This window comes from Acanthopagrus latus, chromosome 11, assembly GCF_904848185.1.
Source record: "Acanthopagrus latus isolate v.2019 chromosome 11, fAcaLat1.1, whole genome shotgun sequence".
Lineage (NCBI taxonomy): Eukaryota > Metazoa > Chordata > Actinopteri > Spariformes > Sparidae > Acanthopagrus > Acanthopagrus latus.
Window position 1 is genome coordinate 7,785,254 of NC_051049.1, and position 26,673 is coordinate 7,811,926.

At 42.9% G+C, this 26,673-nt stretch overlaps 1 protein-coding gene across 3 annotated transcripts; it reads left to right on the plus strand.

Annotated features, from left to right (window-relative positions):
• Positions 1–14: 14 nt before the first annotated feature.
• On the plus strand, positions 15–26,652 carry osbpl1a (oxysterol binding protein-like 1A). 3 transcript variants are annotated; one of them, XM_037113612.1, is made up of 29 exons: positions 15–514; positions 3,008–3,137; positions 3,219–3,304; positions 3,390–3,464; positions 3,613–3,724; positions 3,872–3,957; positions 4,965–5,109; positions 5,370–5,437; positions 5,538–5,582; positions 8,220–8,293; positions 8,483–8,546; positions 8,639–8,740; positions 11,203–11,328; positions 11,465–11,546; positions 11,928–12,034; positions 14,989–15,151; positions 16,649–16,835; positions 17,717–17,792; positions 19,427–19,561; positions 19,689–19,786; positions 20,322–20,504; positions 20,680–20,787; positions 20,984–21,073; positions 23,161–23,287; positions 23,461–23,574; positions 23,663–23,786; positions 23,878–23,968; positions 25,147–25,167; positions 25,654–26,652. In XM_037113612.1, exons 2-29 carry the CDS (start codon positions 3,014–3,016, stop codon positions 25,754–25,756), a joined length of 2,916 nt encoding a protein of 971 aa, XP_036969507.1. In that variant the 5' UTR covers positions 15–514; positions 3,008–3,013; the 3' UTR covers positions 25,757–26,652. The 3 variants fall into 3 exon arrangements, with proteins under 3 accessions (XP_036969507.1, XP_036969508.1, XP_036969509.1); XM_037113613.1 differs by lacking the exon at positions 25,147–25,167; XM_037113614.1 differs by lacking the exons at positions 15–514; positions 3,008–3,137; positions 3,219–3,304 and having other exon boundaries at positions 3,400–3,464; positions 3,671–3,724.
• The last annotated feature ends 21 nt before the right edge of the window (positions 26,653–26,673 follow it).

The following is a 26,673-nucleotide window of genomic DNA, read 5'->3' on the forward strand; positions in this document are numbered from 1 at the left end:
GTAACAAATAAAGTGACTGTAGTCTCACAACTTTTGATTTCTGATAATGTTCAAGAGGACGCGTGGCCTCTTCGTCACCCCGCTTGGCTTTTTATTCTCCGTTTGAAATAACGGTTGGTGCTTTTATTCTGAAAGGCGTGCGAACGTCGTGCCAGGGCGAGTTCCGCTCTGATCAGCTGATGTCAGTGTAAACAGAAAACAGAGTGTATGTATGTGTGTGTGTGTGTGTGTGTGTGTGTGTCCGTGTGTGTGTGAGAGAGAGAGACCGTGTGGGTGAAACTGAGGCAGCCGTATTTCGCCATCACTCAGCTAACGTCCGTTGTAGACGATAAATGCGGGATGTGCGGTGTGTGCGTGACGGTGTGATGTGTCGGGGGACAGTGGCCGCGCGCTGTGTGCTGCAGTAGCGAAGTTCGGCTCAGAGGGGCTTAAAACATCACATGCAGCCCCACAGAGGGCCCGCGTGAGACGGAGCAGCTGGATCTGACTTCACGGGACCGGACCGGTTCGAGCAGTAAGTGTCCGGCTGTCTTCTGATGGGTTAACAGCTGCCTTATTGGACCTGGCATCGCTTTAAAAAATCAAAAGCTAAATGTCTAAAAGTCAGAATATGGAAATGTTGCTAAAAGCTAACCAATAAGATCCTTTACTCAGTAAGATATTAATGTCATATACTTTATTACAAGTTTTGCATTTAAAATGAAACTTCACTAAAGAATAGGCCAATAGAAGTAATGTGAGCAACATGTTCTCAAAATATCAGAAGGCACAATGCTCATTCTGAAATGAAACACCATAGTTATTATAGATGACATGTTACTGATGTTTTGTCTGGTGGTTTTGCTTGTCATGATGTTCTGTCTGGTTGCCAAACTGCGGGTCACACCCCCTCCAGAGGGTCACAAGATACATCTGAGGGGTCATGAGATGATGGGGAGGGGAAGTGATTGGTCATTTGATGGCTTTGGGCCTCAGTTATTAAAAAATATTAACACAATATGAGAAGTTGAGAGGGAAACTGCCTCTGTGTGTGTGTGTGTGTGCGTGTGTGTGTGTGTGTGTGTGACTGCACTGCAAGTGAAAGTGCTGATTTTCTTTAACACCAGAGAAAATGTTAGGATATTCCCAGTGGGCATCTAGCAGGGTTGGAGTATGGAGCACAGTAGCATGAAATAAAATAAACCACAAGTAACTCAAAAATATTCTTAAAAAACAGCATTTGTAGAGAAAAATGTGCATCATTTTCACTCGTTGGGTTCTTTACAGTGTAAAACATATACGTTTGATGATAGTCTTACAGAGCATCGATTTAATATCTTTTTTAGAAAATGTACCATCAAAAACAGGTACTTCAACCATTTGACAAGGTAATAATTGATTATATTGAACTTTCAGACATGTTAAAGTTGAAAATAAGCCTGTAGCAATCCGATTTAACAAATAACAAATAAAAGTACCATGTTAAAAAGTGAGAACATTGACTCCAAAGAAAACTCTGCATGTGTCCTGATCTTACTGCAGCAACATACAGTCTATAAAGGTTTTGAAGGTGTTTCCCGCTGCCTGACGCAGACAGTAGAAAGACAGGCTGAGTAACCGTTAGTGTCACATGCTGTCCACTCCCAGGTAAACCTGTTTCAGCTCCGGGTCATGCATTGTTGTCAGTGCCCTGACTCGTCGTCTCGTTTATTATTCTTCCTCATAGCCATGTGACATGCCACAACATTGCTTCAAGTATTCTCTCCGTGTCGTCACGTGGCAGCATTTTGAACGCAAGTGCAGACCGTCATGTGGACTCGCGCTGTGTAAAGGGTAAAGACGGGACGTGTTTCCTTCCTGTTGAGCTGGTCTGGTCACTGCCCCTTCTTGTAACAGTTTATCTTTCTCTCCACCTGGTAGACAGTTGCTTTTTCCTCCTGTCTGATATAAACCGTTCGTCACGCAGTTGCCAAACGGCCCTCTCAGTTTTTCAAAGATCACCAGGTGTTTTGGTTTTTTTTTTAAACTATTTTTAGTATCAACCACTTGACAAGATAATGATTGATTACTCAACTTTCAGGCCTTAAAAGAAATACACAGTACTACATTTACTTGGCCAAGCTGAGCTCAGAAGTCATTTTAAAGGTGCACTACGCTGATTTTACACATTAAATTCAGATTACTGAAAACAAATCCTTCAAGTAATAACCCTGATGTTTTCACGGTGATGTCATCAGGGCTATTTCTGTCTGGGATTTGAGACTTCTAAATCCCATGTTACAAGGTAGCCATTGTTTGCCAAGTAGGGAGGGTCTGTTAAAAGATACTCTGCAGGTGCATTATGGGAAATGTAGGAATCAGTGCTTCTGGAGGTTGAAACCATAAAATCTTATGATTTTCTGGGCCTGCGCTGATGAATTTTGTCTCGTATGGAGCCATTTTCTGTGGCGGAAAATCGGCGACTCTGCCGAAGCACAGCAGTGGTCCTCAAACTCTTTGAAGATAGCACACATCTCCATCCCCGCTACCTCCGTTCTAAGTGAGCGTGTCTTTTCAACTAGTGCCCAAAAGTCTCAACTGCTGCCAGAAAACATAGACATGCTTATATTATTAAAAAATATCATGACCATACTTGGGATAAACCAGCCTTTATGGCAGGCTTTTTTATTATTATTTTGATGGCAGTATATATACAAATACTGTATATTCATGATTTTTGCAAGTATTTACTGTAAAGTTTTTCTTACGTAGTGCTCAAATGTTGCCTCTTTATAAACCCAAGTGTGCTGCCACTGAAAAACCCATAGGCTCATCCGCTTTCATGCCATTTCGCTGAAAGCTCTGAGTGATTAGTAATAAGCATCGCCCTCCTATAGCTTTATAGCGGATTTCTTTGCAGAGACTCGGTGCACATGTGCCTCTGAAAGCTCCTCTTTAATTACAGTTGACTCACAGGAAAGAATAAAATAATAAAAAAAAGCATCTTTTCATGCATTTAGCTATTTCTTCCCCTGCAATTCCCCTGCAGGGGTCCATGGAGGAGCTGGAGCCGGAGGAGCAGTTCCTGCAGTATGCCAGGAATGGAGATCTGCCAGGGATTCAGAGGCTCCTCATGTCCAAGATAAGGGAGGAGACGCAGATCAACATAAACTGCAAAGGTACACATGAGTGAGTGACGCATGGGGATATTATCTATTATTGTAGTGTACAGGGTAACACAGGGCGGACTGTTTCCTCAGGTAAGAAGAAGTCTAACCTGGGATGGACGCCTCTTCACTTGGCCTGTTACTTTGGACACAAAGATGTAGTGGAGGAACTGCTGAAGGTAGGCTCTCCTTTTTATAAAGAAAACAATCTTTAGTCTTTGAATAACTGCATGGCTGATGCATCTGTGTTTTTACACCTTTCAGGCCGGGGCCGACGTCAACCTGCCCAATAATATCGGAGACACACCGCTGCACAAAGCCGCCTTCACAGGAAGAAAGGTACCTGGATATCTCATATGTTTCTCAGATTTTAAGTTTCTCTCTACTTTTACTCTGTCTTTGGTGATAGTATGGCTTTGTGCATGCATTTATTCATCCATTCAATCAATCAATCAATCAATCAATCAATCAATCACGTATTGATCAGGAGGTTGTCATGCTGCTGCTGCACTATGATGCATGTGCTACTGTCATCAATGGGACAGCACAGATTCCCAAAGATGTCACTCAAAACCCAGAGATCAGAAGCATGCTGGAAGGTGAGAGAGACACGTCGTCATCTAAGAGAATTCATGGAAACAATCTCTTGTTTAATGTTTTAATATTAGTGGGTACAATTTGTCTAAATAATACAAAGACACCTCCTGCGTGTCTTCTTGTCACTCTCACACTTCTCCTGACATCAGCGGCCGAGAGAACAGAGGAGAGGAAACTGGAGGAGGAACTTCTGGAAGCTGCACGAGAAGGAAACCTTTCAACTCTCACTCAGCTGGTTAGTGCCAGATGCTGATATCTGATCAGATTCCTTTCAGGCAAGCTTTGCGACACAACTGTCATCTTGTAAAAGGCCCCAGTGCAGACCGGGCTCCTATCTAAATGAATGGGGAGAGAGTCGTAACTTCAGTGGGACATATCAACAGAATGTGTAGAATCAGCAGTCAAAGCTGATGATGATAATGTTAATAATAAGATTTAAACGTCTTTTTAAACACCTTTACTAAATGTGCTAACTTGTAGGCTGGTAACTGAGTGGTCCTGTTTGTGTACAGTTGTTGACTGTAATGCATGCTGCTTTAAACGCACCAAAGAAGAAGAGAGCCTAAACAGTTGCTAATGTAGCCAGCCGAGCCGCAGAGAGCTAACTTCCAGCCAAGGCAGTCGCTGATCCAGCAGGTTTCTAGGTTATATACATGAGTCACCACCTAGTCGAATGAATAGTCGGTTTCTCACACCACCGGATCCCCATAATACTTTCAAAACTTTGATCTGAAATTATCTCCCATCAACCTCAACTGTGCTTTGTTTTTGTTGATAACTAGCACATGATAGCATGCTCACAAGCTCAGCTACATGCATACTAAATTTTTGAAAGTTTATAGCTGCTAAACATCAGCACGTTAGCATTATCCCTGTGAGCATGTTAGCATTACAAAAACTACTGGCATGGCAGGTCTTCTTGGTGCTTGAGTTGACAGTTACTCTTTCAAGTATCCTCTCATATGCACAAGTCAAGGCAAGTCTGCAGCCGACTACGCCCTTTAAATCCCAGCTGTCCTTGAAAAACCTCATCAGGAGAGAAATTGCAATATGTGCCAAAAGAGTCTTCAAAACACTGCAGTTAAAAATGTTTGGAAAGCCATTAAGGCCTAAACTCTTCCAGCTTTTGGGTACAGAGTGAGAAATAAAAAAAAAATCATGCTTCTGTTGTTAGCAGAATATTAAAAAGCTGCATTTGGGACCACACAAGCCATCTGTCTGTTTCCTCTGTGTTTGTTGCAGCTCAGCAGGAAAAAACCTCCAGACATCAACTGCACAGATCTGCTGGGAAACACTCCGCTGCACTCTGCAGCCTATCGGGGCCAGAAGCAGTGTGCCCTGAAGCTGCTCAGGAGCGGAGCCAGCCCCGACATCAAAAACAAGAATGGTAAAAAGCCAGAGCTGGCGGTCATGAACGGCTCTGAGTCACTTTATTCTGACAATAAGAAAAAATTGTTTATCTGTGATGAAAAATCTCAGTGAGAATAACAAAGAATAATACTGGTCTAATCCTCTAACAAAACGTACCTCTCTGTATTTCTTTAAAGCCGCAGCTTGTGCTGAAAATCTCCTCATGATGTTGTGGGAACTGACTTTCCAATATATTGTACTACAGCCTGTCTTGTCTCGTGTGCCCATAACTCACAGGCCAGACAGTTTTTGACCTTGCGAGCGATGCAGCAATAAAGCAGGTCCTTGAAGGCAACGTTCATCGAGTGAGTGCTCAGATGACGAGTCGGCCTCCTTAAGTTACTTTGATTTGTTCTTTGATTTGTGTTTTACTTTCTTCGTGTTTCTCGTTTGTGTCCCTTTTAGGGTATGACCCGCCATGTCAAGAAGTACGAGGGACTTCTCTTTAAGGTAAAGTCTGGGGTAATTGTTATCGATGGTGGCTGAGATAAACCAGAATCCATTACAAAGAAATAAAATGAGGATAAACCTCTGATCATCACAGATGCATGTGCCTTTTTCATTTGCTTTAATAAAAATAAAAAAATAAATGATGCTTTTAAATTTGAAAAAAAAAAGTGTAAAAATCAGTCTTTTTGTCATTGAAAAGAAAGAGCTGAAATGGACCTGAAACCTTGTTCAGAGGAGAATGAATTGCTACACACTGGATAGAATTTGGACATTGATTCGTTTACTGCTTCGATAAACACATTGGGACAGTGATGAGTCAGTGACCTGCACCATGATTCACAGGCGGCACAATGAGGGTGTCATATTAGCATTGAAAGATACGAGAGGCTTTGGCGAGCAACCGCGCGCACATTAACATAAAGTGATAGTGGGGCTGTTGTGCAAAAATTCATGAAAAAAGAAATAAAGAATAATCCATACAAACGAGACGTAGCGTGACAGATTGTTTCACAGCACACATTGAAACTTGAGTGGGAGTAGCACCAGGGATGCTAATAGCCTTAATAAATGCAGGCATAATTAATGTTATTAATCCCACCTGTGCATCTGCAGTAAAAAAAAAAAAAAAAAGTAGTACATTTGCTGCTGAATGAGGCCTTTTAGCAGCTACAAAGTGATGAAGCTAGCAGAAGTCTGACTCACTGACTGTAAACTGTTTTTATTATGTCGGTCATTTGGCGCCTGGTTCAGGCAGCGTTCCCGCTTCCTCCAGCTGTCAAAATCCCTGTCATTATATCAGACAACAACCTCCGAGCTAGCACGAACACTCTGGTTGCTAATGGTACAAACATAAACAAGCTAGCAGCTGCAACCGTTTCCTTTGCAGGGATTTAGCCGTTTTAATACAAGGGCTTGTTAAACAAGTTTCCCCTGATGCTGTTCAGTAGGCAGGGGCGCAGTCACTACATCCTTTACAGCCTGTGGAGCGCGGTCTGGCTATACGAGGCTAAGCTAGCCGATGACTCCAATTAATGCTACTGTTGTTGCTAAAAGTCAGCTTAATCCTCCGTGGCCACTTTGTGCAGAATCAAATAAACAATTGTAACATATCATCACCCTTTTAGTGGTTGTGGCTAAACTGTTAGCAAGAACTTGCTTTTTTTTTATATCTAGCATAAAAACAGCACCGTTAGCATTATTTTGGAGTGGTGTTTGTGTCCACCTCATGTGTGTTAGTCTAGTATCTGCTCTCTTTCGCGCTCTGTCTCTTTAGCAGCTAAATGACTCACCACGTTCAGCAGAAAGTCACTAATCGTAGTAATTGGTGAATCCAGAAATATCGCTACCCCTGATGACAAACAATTCTGTTGAAGGATTAAATTTCATATCAAAAGATTTCTATATAAACTCAGGGATTTGGGGTAAATCTGTGCTTCATCAACAACAGGGACACAGTAGAAAATATCTACACTATCACCAAGATCCAGTTCAAATAATACCCTCTTCCTCCTCCGCCACCGACAGGGAGTTGATATTCATGATGGCTCGAGTGTGATTTCCCAGCAGCAGCGACGCTGTATGTCACAACACATAGCACGCTGAGGCGATGCAGCAGGTCTGCAGTCTGAGGGAGAGGAGAGGAAATATTCTGTTAAAGGCGAGACAGATTTTAATCACCTTTAGCGGTGACAGGTAGAGAGAGAGAGAGAGAGAGAGAGAAAGAGAGTGTAGCCGCTGGCGACAGACCGAGGGAAAGTCATCCACGCCCTTCTAGACCTCAGCTTGTGTGCTGACGTTCAGACGACAGGAAGTCCCTGCAGTCCAAAAGCTACAGATGGCTTTAGTATAAAATATTGGCAACACCAGCCTGTTTTACTTGGTGTCGGATCAGGAAGGATATAATTGGTGTTGCATAGCAGTAGCCCAGAAAACAAAAATAATTTGCTGAAAGATGCTAAAATGCTCCTTTAGAGCTGAGGAGAGCAGCAGACTGTGGTGATTCACCTTGGGTTTATGACTAGCAGCGACCCGTAACATCTATAAATAGACTCATGAGCCATTATTAAAAGAAGAATATTAATTATTCCACCTCTTTTAAGGATACAAAATACAACAACTCATCCATATCTCTCTCTGCACCACAGAGCTCTGATGTTGTCAAACTCACTGGCACAGCAAATGTTTATCAATCCACAGCCGAGTACATTCCCAGTTGTAATTACTGCCTGGATGCTGATTTGAGAGCTATTTAAACGTCAAAACCTGACAATTATTTGCAGCTCCCAAATTACACTGGGAAACCCTAAAAACTGACTTCATTCCCACTACCTGCTGAGATAATCAGCCGGGACAAAAGACCCACAGGGCTCGCTCGTGTGTGTGTGTGTGTGTGTGTGTGTGTGTGTGTGTGTGTGTGTGTGTGTGTGTGTGTGTGTGTGTGTGTGTGTGTGTGTGTGTGTGTGTGTGTGTCTCTTTAGCGGTTGGAATGTGGTGTGAGTGGATTTTTTCCCAATTTGCTGTACTTTCTCAAGATGCTACTCTCGCTCTCGCTCTCCGCCGCCACTAAAGTTATAGCGGTCAGAACAATAAAAACAGTGAAATCAGACCTGTGATTGTTGGCTCTGTGTCACCCCGCAGAGTTCACGATTCTTCGGCTGGCGCTCCTACTGGGTCGTCCTTCAAGACGGGGTTTTATCCTGGTACCCGAAACAGTAGGTGCCATCTTTCGGCTTGACTGTGCTCCTCGAATCAGACATTTGACATTTGAAAATATAAAATATAAGTTCTGTGCACTTTTGATTAGAAAAGTGTTGGAAGTGACAGATGAGTCAGGATGTAAAGGGTCCTCAATACCCTCAATTGGAAATATGTCACATAACCTCTGTCTGTCTCGTATGAAGGTCGGACGCGGCAGCTAATGTCAGGAGACAAGGCTGTAAGTCGCTCACAGGCGCTCACTGTCTGGTAAGTTTGTTATAAATGTGTGTGTGTGTGTTGCCTTTTTATGAGCAAAACTTTTCCATAAGAGATAATTTTCAATTGTTCTCATTTTTCAGATTCGAGCCAAAGACAACTGCTTTTTTACCCTCAAGTGCTTCGATGACAGCGTGCATCACTTCAAAGTGTCGCCTAAAAACGACCCGGAGGCGACGAGAAAGGTAGGTTTCATCCCTCTTCTGGTTGTTAATTTCGGAAAAACAAAATAAAAGGTCGCATTGTCTCCTGACCTGGTTTGACAGAGTCCTTACATTTCACGTTGCCATATGTCCAAGTTAGTCATTCTCTGGATTTGTCATAGAAGGTTCCAACTTGAAGCACCAATCAGTGATGAGCTGAACGCAGGAGAACCAATCAGGCTCCACCTCTTTACCAACCTGCCTCTGCGAGAGAGGCTAAAGAGCTTAATAGATCAGGAAATGTTGCTCAGTGTAGTTTTGTAACCTCAAGTGATGATTTCATTTAAGAGAAGACGCTGATATCCGACACACAGCTCCTTTTGATACATTTCGATCCACTTGTCATTATTCTCTGTCTCGACTTCGACTCATCTGCTGTGGGAATCAACATACTTGAGGCCTGAAGGCAAAAAGAAAAAGCTGAGGAGACTGGACTTGTTGTCCCACTAATACTGTGAAAACGCAATAATGTTTGTTGAGATTTGCCCTTTGAGGCTCTGCCAAACTGTCAGGAATCATTAACATTGTGCGCCTGCAACATTTTCATAACCTGAAGCCGCTTTCTGTTGTGACAGCTGGCACCAGAATAAATTCAGAGAGAAAATTAGCCTTTGATTATCAAATTAATTAGTCTATGTGTGCAAGCGAGTGGTTCGGTAGATTCCCCTCTTCACATCAGCATATCACTTATCTTCCTGCCTGCAGCCACGCAGATGATCCTGACTAACAATCAGCATCACCAGCGCTGTTTATTTCTTTTCTCCTGCTTCTATCATCAACAAAGCTCCTTTTAGTCTTTTCTCAAATATTTAAGATTCTTGTTATTATGCCTTAATTTGCCTGTTATTATTTGTTCTCGTGAATAAATAATTTTCTTTATGCCCTCTGCACGGTTTTAAAGATGATGTTGAAGGGGGGGGGTCGGCTTTTTTGGTTGTAAAGTGTTTTTTGTGCAAATGTTCCTGCAGCTTAATGGTGACGCCTGTCATTTATGCTCAGTGGCGCGTGCGTCTTGTTAACACAGCTGGGACACTGCGCTTCATAATCCTCAGAGCGCAGATCAAGCTGTGGTACTAAAACTGAAGTTTAACTCTTTATTGAGCCAATTACAGTTTTCCTCTGAGGGCTGAGGCCATAAGGTTCCATGTCTAACATGACACACGCTCGTGCCTGATTACGCTTGACTCCCGGTTATGCTTGTGTTTTGTTTTGTTTTTTCTGTCAGTAGAGCAGTTTCACATCAGATCTCTAATTGCACCATTCTGCCTAATCCTTGTACTTTTTGCAGGAGCACTAATGATGAGGCAGCGTCGTCACATTCAGGATCAGGAGTGCTCCTGACTTTAACGAGAACATATCAGAGATGTACTAAGATCAAAACCAGGAGCAGGGGTGAAGAAACAGATGGGAACTCATCATGCTGCTTTTTTGCACAGTAGCATCTTTGTTTTGAGTCTCATTGAACTATTTGACACACGCAGATGCTTTGAGTCTTTACTTGCAAGTGGCCACCAAATACGCCATTTCCAGCCCATTGATCACTTTTGACTGGCGATTCAAAGACGCGAGACCTAACTTGGACATTCTCCAAAATACTTGGCTAACAGGCATAGTTCGGGTGTTTTGATGTGGGGTTGTATCCCTAGTTTATTACCTGCTGAAGATGATGGTCTTATTCTGACTCCACGTTGTACTGGAACTGAAGCAGAGTATTGTGATGCCGTAGATTGAGCCAGCAGCGAGACATATTTTAGCTGCCTGAAAGACGGGACATCTCTGCTCCTTACATTGCTGTTTCTTGTGCATGCGGCGTAAAATCACAATATGCTGATATGCACAGCTGCACTCATACACAGGAATGTCGAACTCTCACTAAATACGTTCTAAATATGGCACCCACTTGAACCTTCAGGTGACTAAAATGTGTCTCGCTGCCTCATCTTCAGCAGCACAAAACTTTCACTTTTGCTACGTACTACTTCTGACCATCATTTACCGAAGGTGTTACACTGACAAGGGACAAGTATCTCAAACAACCCGACATCAAACGACCTGATCTGTCCCTTTAAAAGACCACACACTTAGACTTGGTATAAAAGACTTTAAAAACACTTTGACTCGGTCCAGAGGACTCGAAGCTTGTCTTGAACGTGCCCTATAAGTACTTGACACATAACCTGGACTTGCGTTTTAAGACATGCGACTTGAGTCAGACTTGATCCAAGGTTCAGCTTTGATATAATGTTTTTTTTTTTTTTTATAATACCTGTTAATTAAATTTGCCCTATGGGGGATTAGTAAAGGTACATCTTATCCTGGTTTAAGTTTTGCTATCTGGGACGTCAAGGCTGTGAAATCTCTCAGATCAGAGATGGAGGCGTATAATAATTCCCAGGGCATGCTGCGTTAAATGAATGAGTGTTTGAGTTTCTCCTGTCTTCCAGGCCTGGCTGGACTCTCTGGAAGAGCACTCGGCCTTCAGCACACACTACTGCTCCCAAGAGCAGGGCAGCGAGGAGGAGGAGGACGAGGAAGTGATGTCACTCGGGCAGCTCACAGACTCGCTACAGGTGGCTGTAAACAAGAAAATCCATAATTAGCACGTCGGCGTAATTATCAGTAGTGTTTCCTCTGAGCTAGAAAGCCTCTCGGTCCGCCCACCCGCCGCTGCTGTTGTTTACGTGCCATCTCCTCTCCTCTCTCCAGGCAGCCGAGGCCAGCCACAAGAAACTGGAAGAGGAGGTGGCAGCTTTCGTGGCCATGCTGAAAAACGACGGGCTGGCAGAAAGTAAAAAATTATGTTATTTCCATCTCAAATCAGTATTTCATTATTTTTTTATTTTTTTTTTACAGATTGTCTGTGGAGAAACCTCGCAGTTAGGAACCATTCAAGAATGGAAATGAGAACTGTACTCTATGATTAAAATTACAAGCATCATCAAGCAGATTTAATACATGGTATTGAAGGAACGATGCCTGAAATCCTCATAATTAACACTCTGCACCATCTGTCCCTGTCATTAGAGGTTTGCTGTGTCTGTTTATGAAAAAAGACAATTCAAACCTCTTGTTATTTATCTCTGTTTTATCAGCAGCTTGTTTGACTTTTTCATCCCAGTCGTTACTCTGTGCGAGTGGTCCTTCATCGATCTGGGTTGTCCCCCCTCAGGGTTTCCATCTGCAGTGCTGCAGAAAATGCAAGAAATCCACGAGCTGTCCAGCGAGACCAGTTCCAGCCTGAGCGTCTGTCTCGGCTTCTTCTCCAGGCAGGAAGGGGTGAGTGTCAGTTTCTCAGCTGACTGCCCATCAGCAGCCATTCAGTCAGGTTTTATCTATTACGCCATTTATTATCAGCATTTTACAGTCCACAGCCCGCAGCAGAGCTCAGGTTATTGTGTAAGTTCCCTCAAATGACTCAACTAAACGGTTTGTTCTTGTATCAACGATCGTTTCGACAGAGCTGCAGGGACTGATGTTTTCTCAAGTGGAGGCTGAGAAAGAAAATATTTCTCTTTGTCATCTGAGAAAAACTGTCTTTTTCAAAGATGCGGACTAGAAATACTGTAATCAGCAGCACCCTTACTGTCCGTGCCCCCCAGGTATAAACTGATGTTTTGTCCTTTTACGAATAACATGTTAAACAAAAAGTGTTTCATGAGAAAGTGGAGGCACAATTCACACCATCTCATGAAAGCAGCTCGGTGACGTGCGGTGATTATAAGCTGTCAGATGGGTTTTCTTTGTGTGTGATTCAATGGATTTGATTATAATGGAAGGATTCGGTGAACCGATTACGTCCGTCCAGGAAGGAAAATAGATGCACCGCTTATAGCTCATAACAACAGCTCAGCCTATACGTAAAGTCTGAAATAATGAAAACCAGAATGTATAAAGCACCTGGCTAAACTTTCTAGTGCAGGAGAGAACTTTTCACACTTGTTCTCATGGGAACATTTCTGAATAGCTTGTAAACTCACAGCTCAGTCAGAGATGGATTCTGAACTTGGAATAGCATTAGTTACCACGCTGTACATGTGAACATGGAGGCGCACCACAGGTTACTTCACCACGCAGCAGCACACAAACAATTTAAAAAAAAAAGACTTGAAAGAATTAAAAGGGCCACCAGTTGGAATATATTTCTGGTGAAGAGAGGAAGCTTCACCACATTTTGTCGACTGGAAGGGCATCCAAGTCGAGCGATCACCCCTGAGTCCAACTGTGTTCACCAGTATGATAATGATGCTGTTGTGATACATCACATTTTCCCAATTGAGTGTTTATGGATTAAACAAACAGGACAGGAAATTGCTGTTTTGGGCTAATTCTGCTCATTTTTGTCCGCCATCCAACTCTAGTGAATGTGGAATGAATGAATGTTAACCAGCCACGTTAGATGACCATTGTTTTTCTGGCTATTGGTGAAGAAAATCTCCCAGACACTCGCATATTTTAACGATGTTTGGATGGTGGATGGTGCTTATTTTGTGCCCTGCCTGATAAATTTAAATATTGGCTCAAAATATTGATGCAAAAGACTCTTCCTTGGGGATCATGGAGGTGTAGGATCACATTTGACAGCAACTGATGCAGCGGCTAAACATTTCACCCTTGATTCATGAATCTCATGGTGGCCCGAGAGGAAAAGGTTGGGGGGGGGGATCAATAAAGTAATTCGGATTCGTCCTTTGGGGGACAACGAACGAAATGTAATCAAAATTCATCCAACAGGCGAGTTGTTGAGAGTTTCAGAACAACATTGCTATCACCAGTACGGTTAAACACTTATTGTTGACATAAATAAACTCCTGCTCATTTATTTTCAACGCTTTCTGAACCAGGCTACGATCTGAACGTCAGCCATCACCGCTGTCTGCTCACTGATGAAGCCGACATATAGTAGTGCTGCTGCTTCTGATGCACCGCAGCGTTTGACTGCAGTGATTGAGTTGTTGAATATGCAGACAGAACGATTAACGTGCACATTATTTACACATGCCATTCCTTGATGACGGCCATTTTCCGCATTGAGAAAGAGGAATCTGCAGCCAGCGCACGGACAAAGTTCCCAGTTAACCAAAGAGCTGCTGAAACCAGAGGGTATCGGCCACGTGCGCTCAGTAACAAAACTTTTCCCCTCGCATCTCTCTGGGAACTACAGAAGGGAACTGCTGCTGCTCGTGGGCCCAGCAGCTGCCAAAACCCATTTGAATGTTCTCGGTCTAACAGAACGTCCAGTGCTTTCAGCTTTCAGGGCTCACACCTGTGCTGGGCCCCCGATCGCTCAGCTGTGCAGCCTTTTGAACCGCGATCTGCAGAGGCAGAGCGCACGATGAAAGGGCTGCGCGAGGATCTCAGCGCTCGAGCCATGAATAGGCCCGGGCCTCAATAGGAATAACTCAAACTCGTGCGCCGTACGTCTCAGCGTGCGTGTTATGCTATACGCTCTGAATGAAGCTGCAGAGGAGAGACGCTGACTCACTTCCAGCTCCTGCACTGACCATGTCGGGGGTCAAGCAGCGGGAATTTCCTCTTTAAAGTTCAGTATTGTGCAGTGACGGAGTGTCTGCAGTCGTGTTATTATGCAGCACTTAACCCGGCTTCACCTCTCCTGCTCTGGACCTGGTTATCATGTTGTCTGAGAGTCCAGAGTAGAAACACGGCCTCTTCTGTGGTCTCAGACTATCAGAAGTTTCAGCTGACAAATGAGCGACTTTCATAACATCACTAATACTAATGTCTCGTGTTAGAGGCAGCTCCTTCTGACGGTTTATACCTGAGTCCACTACCCGTCATTTGATCTCCTCTCGTCCACGGGAGTCATGTTCCTCCAGCAGGCCATCTGAGGCGGCAGAGGTGGCAGTGGCGGCGGCGAGGCGAGGCAGCTGTCCTCCATTACAGATAAACACAGCTCATCCCTGTCAGCTCCATCCCCGTCTCTCTGTCCGTGGGTCTGATAATGAGAGGACGGCGCAGAGGGGTGGATCAGTCAGTCAACAGGCTGTTTTATCTGCAGACCCTCTGCCATCGCAGCCGGTCCCACAGTCACACACATTTGTCTCTTTGTAATTAGCGGGAATAAAATGTCAGTCGCTATGGAAACACTTACATGCCTGAACTGAGGAGAAAATATATGTTGGTTTGTGTTTCCAAGAGTCAGTAGTCTCTAACTGTTTGTGTGTGTGTGTGTTTGTGTGTGTATGTGTGTGTATGTGTGTGGCTGAGCTCAGGTGCGCAGTGTGAAATTGGAGCAGGAAGTGGAGAAGAATAAGATCCTCTCCGAAGCGCTGCAGACTCTCGCCACGGAGCACCACGAACTTGAGCAATCCGTCGTCAAGGGATCGTCGCCGCGCAGCGCCCTCAGCGAGGATGAGTTCCACGACGCCGTGTCTGGTGAGTTGACAAGTGATCGCACACGCTCAGGACGACGCAGGAGATTCTGTGACAAGCTCCCGCTCACACCAGCCCGCTCTGTCATTCACCCGTAGGACACTGGAATACTTTTACCCGCCGGTGAATGTCTTCGGTATGTTTTTGCCGCTCCTCAAGCGTGACGTAAGCGCGAGTGTCGCCTGGTTGTGTTGAAATAACTTGACGGCTTTTCACGTGAATGAGTGTGTTTGGTGTGGATTACCTGCATGGTGTAGAAACGTGATGATGCTCAGCTACAGGACAGAAAATTTGACTTTGATTTTAGCGTCTTCACGACTTATGTCACCTTTTCTGTAAATGAAGTGTTAGCATAGATATATCAAGGCTAAATATGTGAATATGTTTTTGCGTGAATAATATTTATTTTTTTTTGTTCCACTACAAATTAAATTGAACGCTTTTTAAACTTTTGTCATTCATGTAGGTTTTATTCAGTGACTGCTTTGTTCGTGGCCTGTGTCTGACACTTGATGCCGATATCAGTATAGATATTTAGAAATAAAATATACCAGTCTGGTAACACTTAATGATAACGTCATAAATAAATGGTACATTTATATGTAACTAAACTTAAGTTAATGGTTATTTAACGCTTAAGAAATGATAAAATACTCTATAAACTATTAATAAAGCAATTATTTGTTGTTAAGTTGCACCCGATGTTTATAATACTTTTTGCATGATTAACAGTTTATAAGACAGTTATTTGTTAGTTAACATTGAAATGACCATTTCTAGGCTAGCTTCTTCTTTTAAATCACTTTTAAAGACATATTTGTACCACTCTCCCATTTAATTACACTGTACTTCATTCCTGACAGGGCACTTGTACTCTTGCATGGCTCTATTTGAATGAACCCTTTTTTTATTTTGGTGTTATTATGGTTTTAATCATTTTGTTTATTTCTCTTTTATTACTTTGTTTTTGTGTTTATTGTGAAGCACTTCGTTTTGGTAAGTGCCATACAAATAAATACATTATTATTATTATAGTATTGTCAAGATACAGTGTTGTATAAGTGTTTTAAAGTTTCCCATGAAAATGATGATTGTGATATTAATTTATATCTGATGCAAAATGCTGTTCAGTGATGGCTACTGTCATTCACACAGTTTTGATACTGATATTTGAGAATAACAAAAAACTGTTAATTGGTCGACATTAATCTGACTATGAAACATGTTGCATGTGCAAACATTTTTTATGACAAAGACGTGCACTCAGCAGCAGATTTGACAGCATGTTATGACAACGCTGTCTCGATATTAACTCAGACGTATCTTTGTCGGTTCTGAACTGAATGTTGTTATTTATCACATGACAACATGCCGAATGCTGAAAAACAGTCGTTTTCCTCTACCACCAGTTTAAACATTGACCAGAAACGCAGTGAATCAGCCTTTCAAAACACATCGAGTCCAGCTCTTGACTTATCTCCATGTGTCCGCCCACGACAGAATCGGACTCTGAGCTCTCCCTGAGTGGCTTCGAGACGGTGGCCAGCCGTTCCTTTGACGAGGACGAGGAGGAGGACGAAGGCTCTGTCATGTTGAGCAGCCCTTGCAGCAGCCCCACCAGCATGTTGCAGGAGGATCACCATGGAGACAAGGACGGGGCTCAACCCAACGGGATCACAAAGCACAGGTCAGCAGCGGTGCTTTTATTCTGAATGGACCGCTGACACCCCCCCCTCACACACACACACACACCCGGGCTTTTATCCACTCCTCATCACGAGATGAACAAACCCGACAAAGGGCTCGCCTCCTCGTGTCGTGTCTGTTATTGTGTCAGTTTCTTTGCTTCAGTTTCATGTAACCCAGATATATTAGTGCAGGTTTGTGTGTCTGTTCCCAAACCTGCTCGCTCTGTTTTCTCAATGATCTTTGTTTTTGTATTTTCATGTCCTCCCTCGGGTCTTTTCCACTTCATAGTGTGAATTATTTAGAGTCGGGCCCGGTCAGGTAAACGAAAAGAAAGCGTGTGTATTGAAAGAACTCAGCTGTTAAATATTGATAAGGTTGCAGTGCAATGCAATAATCAGCCTGCACTATTATCCCACGCTGGCTTGGCCCTCCAGGCAGCTTTGGGGTGCAGTTCAGACTATTGGCATGTTTTTTTAATTGAGTCATTATCATATCAACCCTTCTCATGTGCTATTTTCTGTGATTTTAAATGTATTATCCCAGCACACACCTTTTTAACTGACAGTTTGACCCGGCTGCTTCTGTGTTACATCCGTAAGTGGCTCTAATGGATGATTCCAGGGCTGCTGACCACCTTCGATACCGGTGTTGATTGTCTCTCCGGGCTTTGTTCCAGTCTGTCACACAATACATTACAGGCTTTTGTTGACAATATTCACTTGAATAAGATATGATGCCTGCAGCTATTATATGTCTGATGCATTAACTCTAATGAGAAGTGTCTATTTTTAGAGCCGGAGGACAAAGTCGATGCATTATACACATCTTATAGAAGTAATCCAACTGTGTGTTAATGTGCGTGTGTGTGTGTTATTTTAGAACCAGTTTACCTGCACCGATGTTTTCAAGAAATGACTTCAGTATTTGGAGTATCCTGAGGAACTGCATTGGAATGGTGAGAATATATGATGTCTGATATATGTTCATATGTCGTTTTCATCAGTTGGTTGACCACCGTTTGGTACAATCATTGATGGTCCCCAGAGGATGACCCCTAAAATTACTTAATAACTCATGACAGTGGCTCTAGCACCATCAGCTGGTTGGGTTTCAGTTCAGACAGCACAGTCCCCCTCAGGATGTCCCCCAACATTAGTAATTAAAGGGTAATGCCACCAATTTTACACATTAAAGTGTGTTAGCAGGTGTTTGGGAGTATCACTGCATGTGTGAGACAAGTGGTATAGAGCCTTTTGTGACTCCACAGGAAGCTGCCAATGATATCACTCAGTGGCATTGTGGGTAATGTAGGCACCAGGTTACTGGTCTAGCACTGACACTGGACAGTCAAAAAAACAAATGATCAAAAATCAACCATACCAGAAATATATTTCTTTATTCCATGCATTATTCCTCCTTATAAAAATACTAGTACTGCTTCTTTCACATTTGCAGTAGTACTCTCCCAAGACCTGTGACAGACAGGCACACTTTACAGACACACTTTAATGGTAAAAATTGGCCCCTTTAAGTGATTTTATATCCAGACCTAATGTCAGGTCAGCGTTGTAAACTGTCTACTCCTTCGGTTTATGGCCAATTAAGTGTGTCTTATCTGTGTTTTTATGAGGGGTCACTCCACCTGAGGCTGGAGTTTTCCTCAGCTTTCAGGAGCTTTGTAACATGTTGTAGCTCCATGTTTAGTGTTATGGCTACAACTTTTCTGCACTGGCCCACACTCAAAGTTTACATTTTTTAGTGAAAAGTATCAACAACAAAACAATCCTCTGTATATTACCTGCTCAGCACCAAACAGCAGTCAGATATAGTTAGCAACTAGCAGGTGAACACAATGAAGATTTTAGCATCTGAAGAGCCAGATATTTCCATCAGGAGATGGTAGAGACCAAAAGCAGAGCTAAAAGAGAGTGAATATTGGACCAAGATTGATCAGGAGGCCAGAAACATGGTGACAAATAAATGTTCATGTTGCTGTATAAGCTGGATGTGTAAATTGCTGTATGCCAACAAGTTTAGCTAACTTGTTTCTTCAACCTTAAATGGGCAAAAAAATCAGATACTTCAAGTTTAAATGGTGAACATGATAAACATTATACCTGCTTAAGCTTAATTTTATTAGTGTTTAGATCAAAACACCGCTGTGCAAAGGTACATCATCAAAAAAGGCAGCTAGCATGGCTGTCAACACTTTTGCTCAACAGCTTCTCAGAGAATATGAGTGAAAAGTGAAATGTGCCGAGCAGCTTGCAGAATGTAACTGTGTGCGTTTCTGTACCTGCAGATTAGAAAGAGCTAAAGCTTATAATCCTCATATGGAATGTCAAAAACCTATTATTCCTATTAATCTTATATTTGAACATGGGATTTCACAGTAGAGAAACCCCTACATTTCCATGTATTCATTTGGCAGACTCTTGTGGAACAGAAGTTTACTGGATATTACTAGAAGAATTCCCAACGGACTTTTCGACCCCATCATGAATGTTAGGCTGCACTCTCGAAGGAACACTGTGCGACTTTTTTTTTTCTCTCTGTAATGAAACCCGGTCCCTCTTTTCCTTTTTTCAGGAGCTCTCCAAAATAACAATGCCGGTGATTTTCAACGAGCCGCTCAGCTTTCTGCAGCGCCTGACAGAGTACATGGAACACACTTATCTCATCCACCGGGCCAACACCTCCTCAGACTCCATTGAGAGGATGAAGGTAGTGTGCATTGTAACATCCTGCAAATGACTCAAATTGCCTCAAATGCAACCGTGCTTTAACTGGAGTGTATGTTTCGAGTTTAGCGTGTATGATTTGGAGTGTGTGTTTACTCGGCTGTTGGCAGTGTGTGGCTGCGTTTGCGGTGTCGGCTGTGGCCTCCCAGTGGGAGCGGACGGGGAAACCCTTCAACCCTCTGCTGGGAGAAACCTATGAACTGGTCAGGTAAGATGGATTATAGAACATGTGTTCAACAGTGATATATATATACTAAATAAAATAAAGGAGACAAATTATGCTCATTTAATGCCTTTAGTGCTGCAGCTCTTTATTCCCCTTCTATCCAAAAGGCTCTGTTTTAGCTCCTGTCTCTTTAAGAATACTCGGTCTGCTCTGATTGGTCAGCTCACACACGCCTGAGCTAGCACAGGGAACAACAACGGAGCAGCTGTCCTATGTGACAAACTTTCTACTAGGTTTAAATTATGCAAATGTGACATGATGACGTAGTGTGATGTCATTAAGTCACAGAATTAACAGCAGGGTGTTTTCTGTGGGAGAGAGGAGCTTCTGTTGGTGTGGACTTTGAATTTTTTAACTTTCAATATATTTTCTTCTTCATGCACAAGAACCTGTATAAAAGACTGAAGTAGGGGGAAAAAACAAAAAAGCCTAATATGTCTCCTTTAATCCACCATGGCTGTTGTTTTTTGTTCGTCCTCTGACGTTCCCACTCCTGCCGTCTCCCCACTCACCCCAGAGACGACCTGGGCTTCCGGCTCATATCGGAGCAGGTGAGCCACCACCCTCCGGTCAGCGCGTTCCACGCTGAAGGCCTGGAACAAGACTTTGTGTTTCATGGGTCCATCTACCCCAAGCTCAAGTTCTGGGGCAAGAGTGTGGAAGCCGACCCGAAAGGCATCATCACGCTGGAGCTGCCCAAGTAAGAACTTCTCGCTGGAAAAAAAAGGAGCATTAATGGCATTATTGAATCACGTTTCATAAAGTTCCTCTGTGTCAGTCGTGTGTAGAATCTGCGCATTCTCCTAAAAAGCACTCCAACAATCTGGCGTCATGCTATGGCGGAATTCACTTTAAAGTCTTTCTTTTGCCTCCAGGCACAATGAAGCCTACACATGGACAAACCCTACGTGTTGTGTTCACAACATCATCGTGGGCCAGCTGTGGATCGAGCAGTATGGAAATGTGGAGGTGATCAACCACAAGTAAGAGAGCAAAAGATACATTTAATATGAATCTAGTAAGAACAAGCCCGACACAGTTGTTGCAAATACTTTGGGGAAGTTTGAGCAACAAGGAGGGAAAATGGACAGAACAGATGAGGAAGTCCTGCGTGACTCAGCCAGCAGAGAGTGAGAGGATGATTCGCTGCTTTTCTCCTTTTGTTTTTTTCCCACCCAGAACTGGTGAAAGGTGCTGCCTGAATTTCAAACCGTGTGGCCTTTTTGGCAAAGAACTGCACAAGGTCGAAGGGTATATTCTGGATAAAAGGTACGTCTGTAAGAAAAGTCAAAGTAACTTAATATTCTTGTCTTGAATGCTGATGGGAAATAGTGGATGCAATTATTTAATCATACAAAGTCAAGTTTGTTTCCAGGGATTCACATTTCTAACCATCCCAGTACAGAACCGTACTTTTCCCAGGTGACTCCTGTTTTTCATTGCCCGCTCATTGGTCACAATTTTCTCCCAATTTTTGATAATTTCTTCAAACACCCCCCCCCGAGTCAACAAAACCTTGGATGGGCAGAGAAACTTAAGAGCAGAAAGAATATTTGAACAAAGTTTAGACGCCCGGGAGACACGCAAAGTTCTGAAGGAAAGGTTCTTTCAAATCTGCCAAGAAGATTTTTATTCTGTCAGTCAGGGGGGGGGTCACACCGCATCACTCTCCATCAGGAGGGAGATAAACACACGGCAGTGTCGTGCACAGACTCTCGAACGGATAACTGATAAATATTGCTTTAAGCCACGGATTTACAATACACAAGTATAGAATTCAATATGATGTCGGTCCACCTTTTGCAGCTATTACAGCTTCAACTCTTCTGGGAAGACTGTCCACAAGGTTGAGGAGAGTGTTTATAGGAATTTTTGACCATTCTTCCAAAAGCGCATTGGTGAGGTCACACACTGATGTTGGTCGAGAAGGCCTGGCTCTCAGTCTCCGCTCTAATTCATCCCAAAGGTGTTCTATCGGGTTCAGGTCAGGACTCTGTGCAGGCCAGTCAAGTTCATCCACACCAGACTCTGTCATCCACGTCTTTATGGACCTTGCTTTGTGCACTGGTGCACAGTCATGTTGGAAGAGGAAGGGGCCCGCTCCAAACTGTTCCCACAAGGTTGGGAGCATGGAATTGTCCAAAATGTTTTGGTATCCTGAAGCATTCAATGTTCCTTTCACTGGAACTAAGGGGCCAAGCCCAGCTCCTGAAAAACAACCCCATACCATAATTCCTCCTCCACCAAATTTCACAGTTGGCACAATGCAATCTGAAATGTACCGTTCTCCTGGCAACCTCCAAACCCAGACTCGTCCATCAGATTGCCAGATGGAAAAGCGTGATTCATCACTCCAGAGAACGCGTCTCCACTGCTCTAGAGGCCAGTGACGGCGTGCTTTACACCATTGCATCCGACGCCTTGCATTGCACTTGGTGATGTGTGGCTTGGCTGCAGCTGCTCGGCCATGGAAACCCATTCCATGAAGCTCTCTGCGTACTGTACTTGGGCTAATCTGAAGGTCACATGAAGTTTGTAGCTCTCTAGCAATTGACTGTGCAGAAAGTCGGTGACCTCTTTGCACTATGCGCTTCAGCATCCGCTGACCCCTCTCCGTCACTTTACGTGGCCTACCACTTCGTGGCTGAGTTGCTGTTGTTCCCAAATGCTTCCATTTTGTTATAATAGAGCTGACAGTTGACTGTGGAATATTTAGGAGCGAGGAAATTTCACGACTGGATTTGTTGCACAAGTGGCATCCTATGACAGTATATGCCATCGGGAGAATTATCCTGCACTGTTCTCTCAGAATTAAAAGTCAAATTAAGTAAAAATGCAACACAGTGTTACGTCTTAATCACTTTAATCTTTGGTTATTTTTACTCCTTAAATGTCACTGAAGTAGACAAAAACAACAAAGCAGAGCAGATGGTCGAATCAAATAATACAAGCCGTCACTGGCACAACAGGGCCGGTGACTCAGCGTGGATGACTGGACACGAGTAGTGTCCGACCGCGAGAAAAATACCGAACATGTAACATGAGACGTTAAGACGCTCGGAGGAAAAAAGGAGGACCAGGGAATTTTGTTTGTTCTCTCTGCGTGACGTCTAATTTTGCCTGCGCGTGGCATTTAAAGGTCTTTTTTAACTAAGAATGTTTTGTGTGGCTGAATTTGAATTTTTGAACAATGAACCAGCGTGTCACCACACATGAAAGTGCCTTTTTTGTCTTTTTGTTTTGATGGGCTTTCGTTATCTATCTGAGCGGAAACACCCCAATGTTTTTTTGTTCTGTCAAAGCTCTGAAGTTAAAACCCACCAAACTTTTTTTTTTTTTTTTTTTTTCCCCCACAGCAAAAAGAAGCTGTGTGCTCTCTACGGGAAGTGGACGGAGTGCCTGTATGTCGTTGACCCCGCTGGATTCGAGGCACATAAGAAGAACGACAAGAGGGGGGCGGAAGAGAAGAAAGGCAATAAGGCGGTATGAACTGAGTTTAAATGTGATTTCATGGCTTATTTGAATGAAAATATGGGTATTTTTCATTGCCAAACACACAGAGTTGAATAAAAAGTTTGTAATAATGAATCTTGCAGAGAAAACGATCAATGTGTAGACTTTTCAGCGCAGCATGACTTTCTGTTTCTGGTGTTCAGGCGAGCAGTGAGGCTCAGGAGGAGGTTGCCTCTCCGGCAGCAGACACGGTGGAGGTGATCCCTGGCAGCCAGCTGCTGTGGAGGATCGCACCCAGACCGGCCAACTCTACCCAGGTCTGACCGCCAGAAGATAACACTGGAGCGCAGTCTCAAAATCAGGATGCGTTTTGAGTTTGAACTGCTCTGATGTGTTTATCTGCAGATGTACAGCTTCACCAACTTCGCGATGCAACTGAACGAGATGCGCGGGGACATGGAGGGAGTCATTCCTCAGACCGACTGCAGGCGGAGACCCGATATTCGAGCCATGGAGAACGGTGACATTGGTAATAATCGTACATAAGAAAAAAAAAAAAAAAAGAATAAAAAATACCCTCACTGCATCTGAAGCTCCACAATGTTATATATCTCAAACAGACCTTGCCAGTGAGGAGAAGAAAAGGCTTGAGGAGAAGCAGAGAGCTGCTCGCAAAAACCGCTCCAAATCTGACGAAGAGTGGAAGACGAGGTGAGAGTCAGAGTTAGCATGCTAACCAGCTAGCCAAGGCCTTTCCCGTCTGATAACACCATTTTACCTAAAGAGGCTGATAGTCCTTGTTGTGTCATCTGTGAGATTTATTACACATGCTTTCCTTAATAAACATAAAAATACAACTTGAAACTTGAAAGTCTTAAATCTCAATAAGCACAGCACAACAATAATCATTTACACTGACTTTATATTCAGGTTTTTACTTCTGTTTTATAAGGAATTGTTTGAAGTTTTTGGAAGTACACATTTTGGCTAGCTGCTGGTTAGCTTAGCACTGCTCAAAGACTGGAGAAAGACATAAACATCTAGCTAGCATTCTTATTTATCAATATAAATAGGTAAATTTGAAAGTTTTAGAGGTGCTGACTGGTGGATTATGTTTACCTAAAAGGGTTGAGGTAGCTGTTTCCCAATTTTTAGCTGAGCTAACTGGCATTAACCATACAGACATTAAGTGGTATCAATTTTCGCATCTCACTCTCAACAAGAAAAACCTGTGTGTATTTCCCTTTTTCTTTATCAAAGTTTGAACATTGTCTGCTCAGATTACCCTGTTAGATTTGCTAGAACGCTACTTAATATTCAGTTTTCATTGTACCTGAATGTTACCTCTGTTTTACAAGTAATTGTTTTGGGGTAAAGCATTTGGCTCACTGAATGTAAAGCTAGCTAGCTTGCAGCTAGTTAGCTTAGCTCTGCTGGAGACAGGGGTAAATGGCTAACCAGCAATCAGGTTCATTTTTTATAATATTTAGTTATTTAGCAATATAGATAGTAAATAAGTTAATTAGACAGCTCGATGGGAGCTGACATTTAGATTAACGTACGCTTTAAATGGGATGAGGCTAGCCATTTCACCAGTTTCAGCTAAGCTAACTCGCAGTTGTCAGTAGCTTCATATTGAGCATACAGGCATCTGCTCACGTTTTCCTCTGTTCTGTTTGTTAAACTCAACTAGCAGGTCGTCTAGAAGGTTAGCTGTAATATAAGTTTTTTAATGTGCTCTTCTTATACAGTTCATGTCTTTAATGATGCATTTGTTCCACTCTTTTCTCTACTGTTTCATGCTTTGTTGTTCTGAAATACTCGAGCTAAATCTCCATTTTATCTATCTTGTCTCGTTTTCTCTGTCACATCCTTGCTGTGATGTGAAGGAGTCCTGCCCTGGGTCCAAGGTTAGAGCTGCTTGAGTGACATGCCTGAAATGTGTCGTGTGCTGTGATGTGATCTTTGTGACCAAACACGTTTATATCATCTCTGAATTTGAATCCACTCTCAATAACTGCTGTCTGTTAAGATGTGAGAATCACTGATCAAGGAATCAGTTTGGAGACGATGTGATTAATCTGCTCTCAAACCAGCATGGCAGCTCCGCTTCCTGGCACTAGATGGAATAAAAACACCACAGGAGTCCAATCCCCCATCCCCACCCCTGCTCCTAAATCATGTCCCTTCCTTCTAGAAATTAAATGTTTAACAAATTAAACAATCAGTAGAGACAAACATCCATGCAAATTACCCACAACCTTGTGCTGAAGCATGTCTGACCTTCCGCCCTCCCTTTTTCTCTGATTTGTGTTAGTTCTGATTGTCTGGCTGGTCATTTTTGGTTTGATTGGCGCTTAAACTGAATGCTAATACGTCTCTGCTGTGGTTTTCAGGTGGTTTCAGCAGGGCCAAAATCCACACACCAGCGCCCAGGACTGGCTGTTTTGCGGTGGGTACTGGGACAGGAAGTACAGCCAGCTGCCAGACATTTACTAAAGGACATTTCCCGCACCTGTAGGGAATTCTGCACCGCACAATGTCCTCACTACGGAGCAGCATTGACTGTTTGTTTCTGTTTTTGTTTTTTGTTTTTTTATAAAATGGAATTGCTACAATACATTATGCAAACACTGTACTTAAACTGCGTGGCCTTAATCAACTTTATGATCGTAAAACTGTGCGTAAAAAATGTCAATAATCCACATTTAAATGTTCTGAAATGTAAAGATGTCTGTCGAGGAGCCGTTGTATTCACACTGAGACGGGATTGTTTCTGCTCACGTTGGACGTTTAGCACAGCGGGGAGCTGCTGATGCACAAGGGGTTCATGATTTTAGTGTCCGGTCTTCTTTTAAATGTTCATAATAATGTTTTGATCCTGGCTGTATATCTGTATATATATATACACTTTAGAAAAACTCCAACCTTCAGTGACCTCATCATGTCATTCGCATTTCCTCTGGACTCCAAACTCAACAAAAAACCACTCGCAGTCAGATAATACGAGGTTCATGTGATTATTATTTCTCCTGATGTTTTCTGCCTTGTAAAATAATGAGACTTCATAAGAAATCAGACTGTGTATTTTCTATCTTAATATCACACTTACACTATAAGCATTCTCTGTTCCTGTTTTCCTTGTGTTGTTCGCTGGTTTGTCTGCCGTGTTCAGTATTTCATAGAGCAAACGCGACAATTGATCTTTGTGAAGGGGTTGATGAATATTTTTGCTGAAAATCTAAAATGTGTGTATCATACAACCTGTAGCACAGACTGGACGAAGCTGAGAGAAGATTAGAAGGTCATGATGTAAAAAAAAAACAAAAAACATTTTGCCTCAATATAGACTGTTAAATATTTTATTGGAAATCAAAATAAAGCACTTCAGTGTATTCTTGTGTGTTTTCACCATT

Excerpts from the sequence above, each read along its gene's own strand:
- osbpl1a (XM_037113612.1), top strand. The coding sequence starts at position 3,014 with ATGGAGGAGCTGGAGCCGGAGGAGCAGTTCCTGCAGTATGCCAGGAAT. Across the intron at positions 3,465-3,612 it reads CCGCCTTCACAGGAAGAAAG|GAGGTTGTCATGCTGCTGCT; the intron begins GTACCTGGATAT and ends CGTATTGATCAG. Across the intron at positions 16,836-17,716 it reads AACGGGATCACAAAGCACAG|AACCAGTTTACCTGCACCGA; the intron begins GTCAGCAGCGGT and ends GTGTTATTTTAG.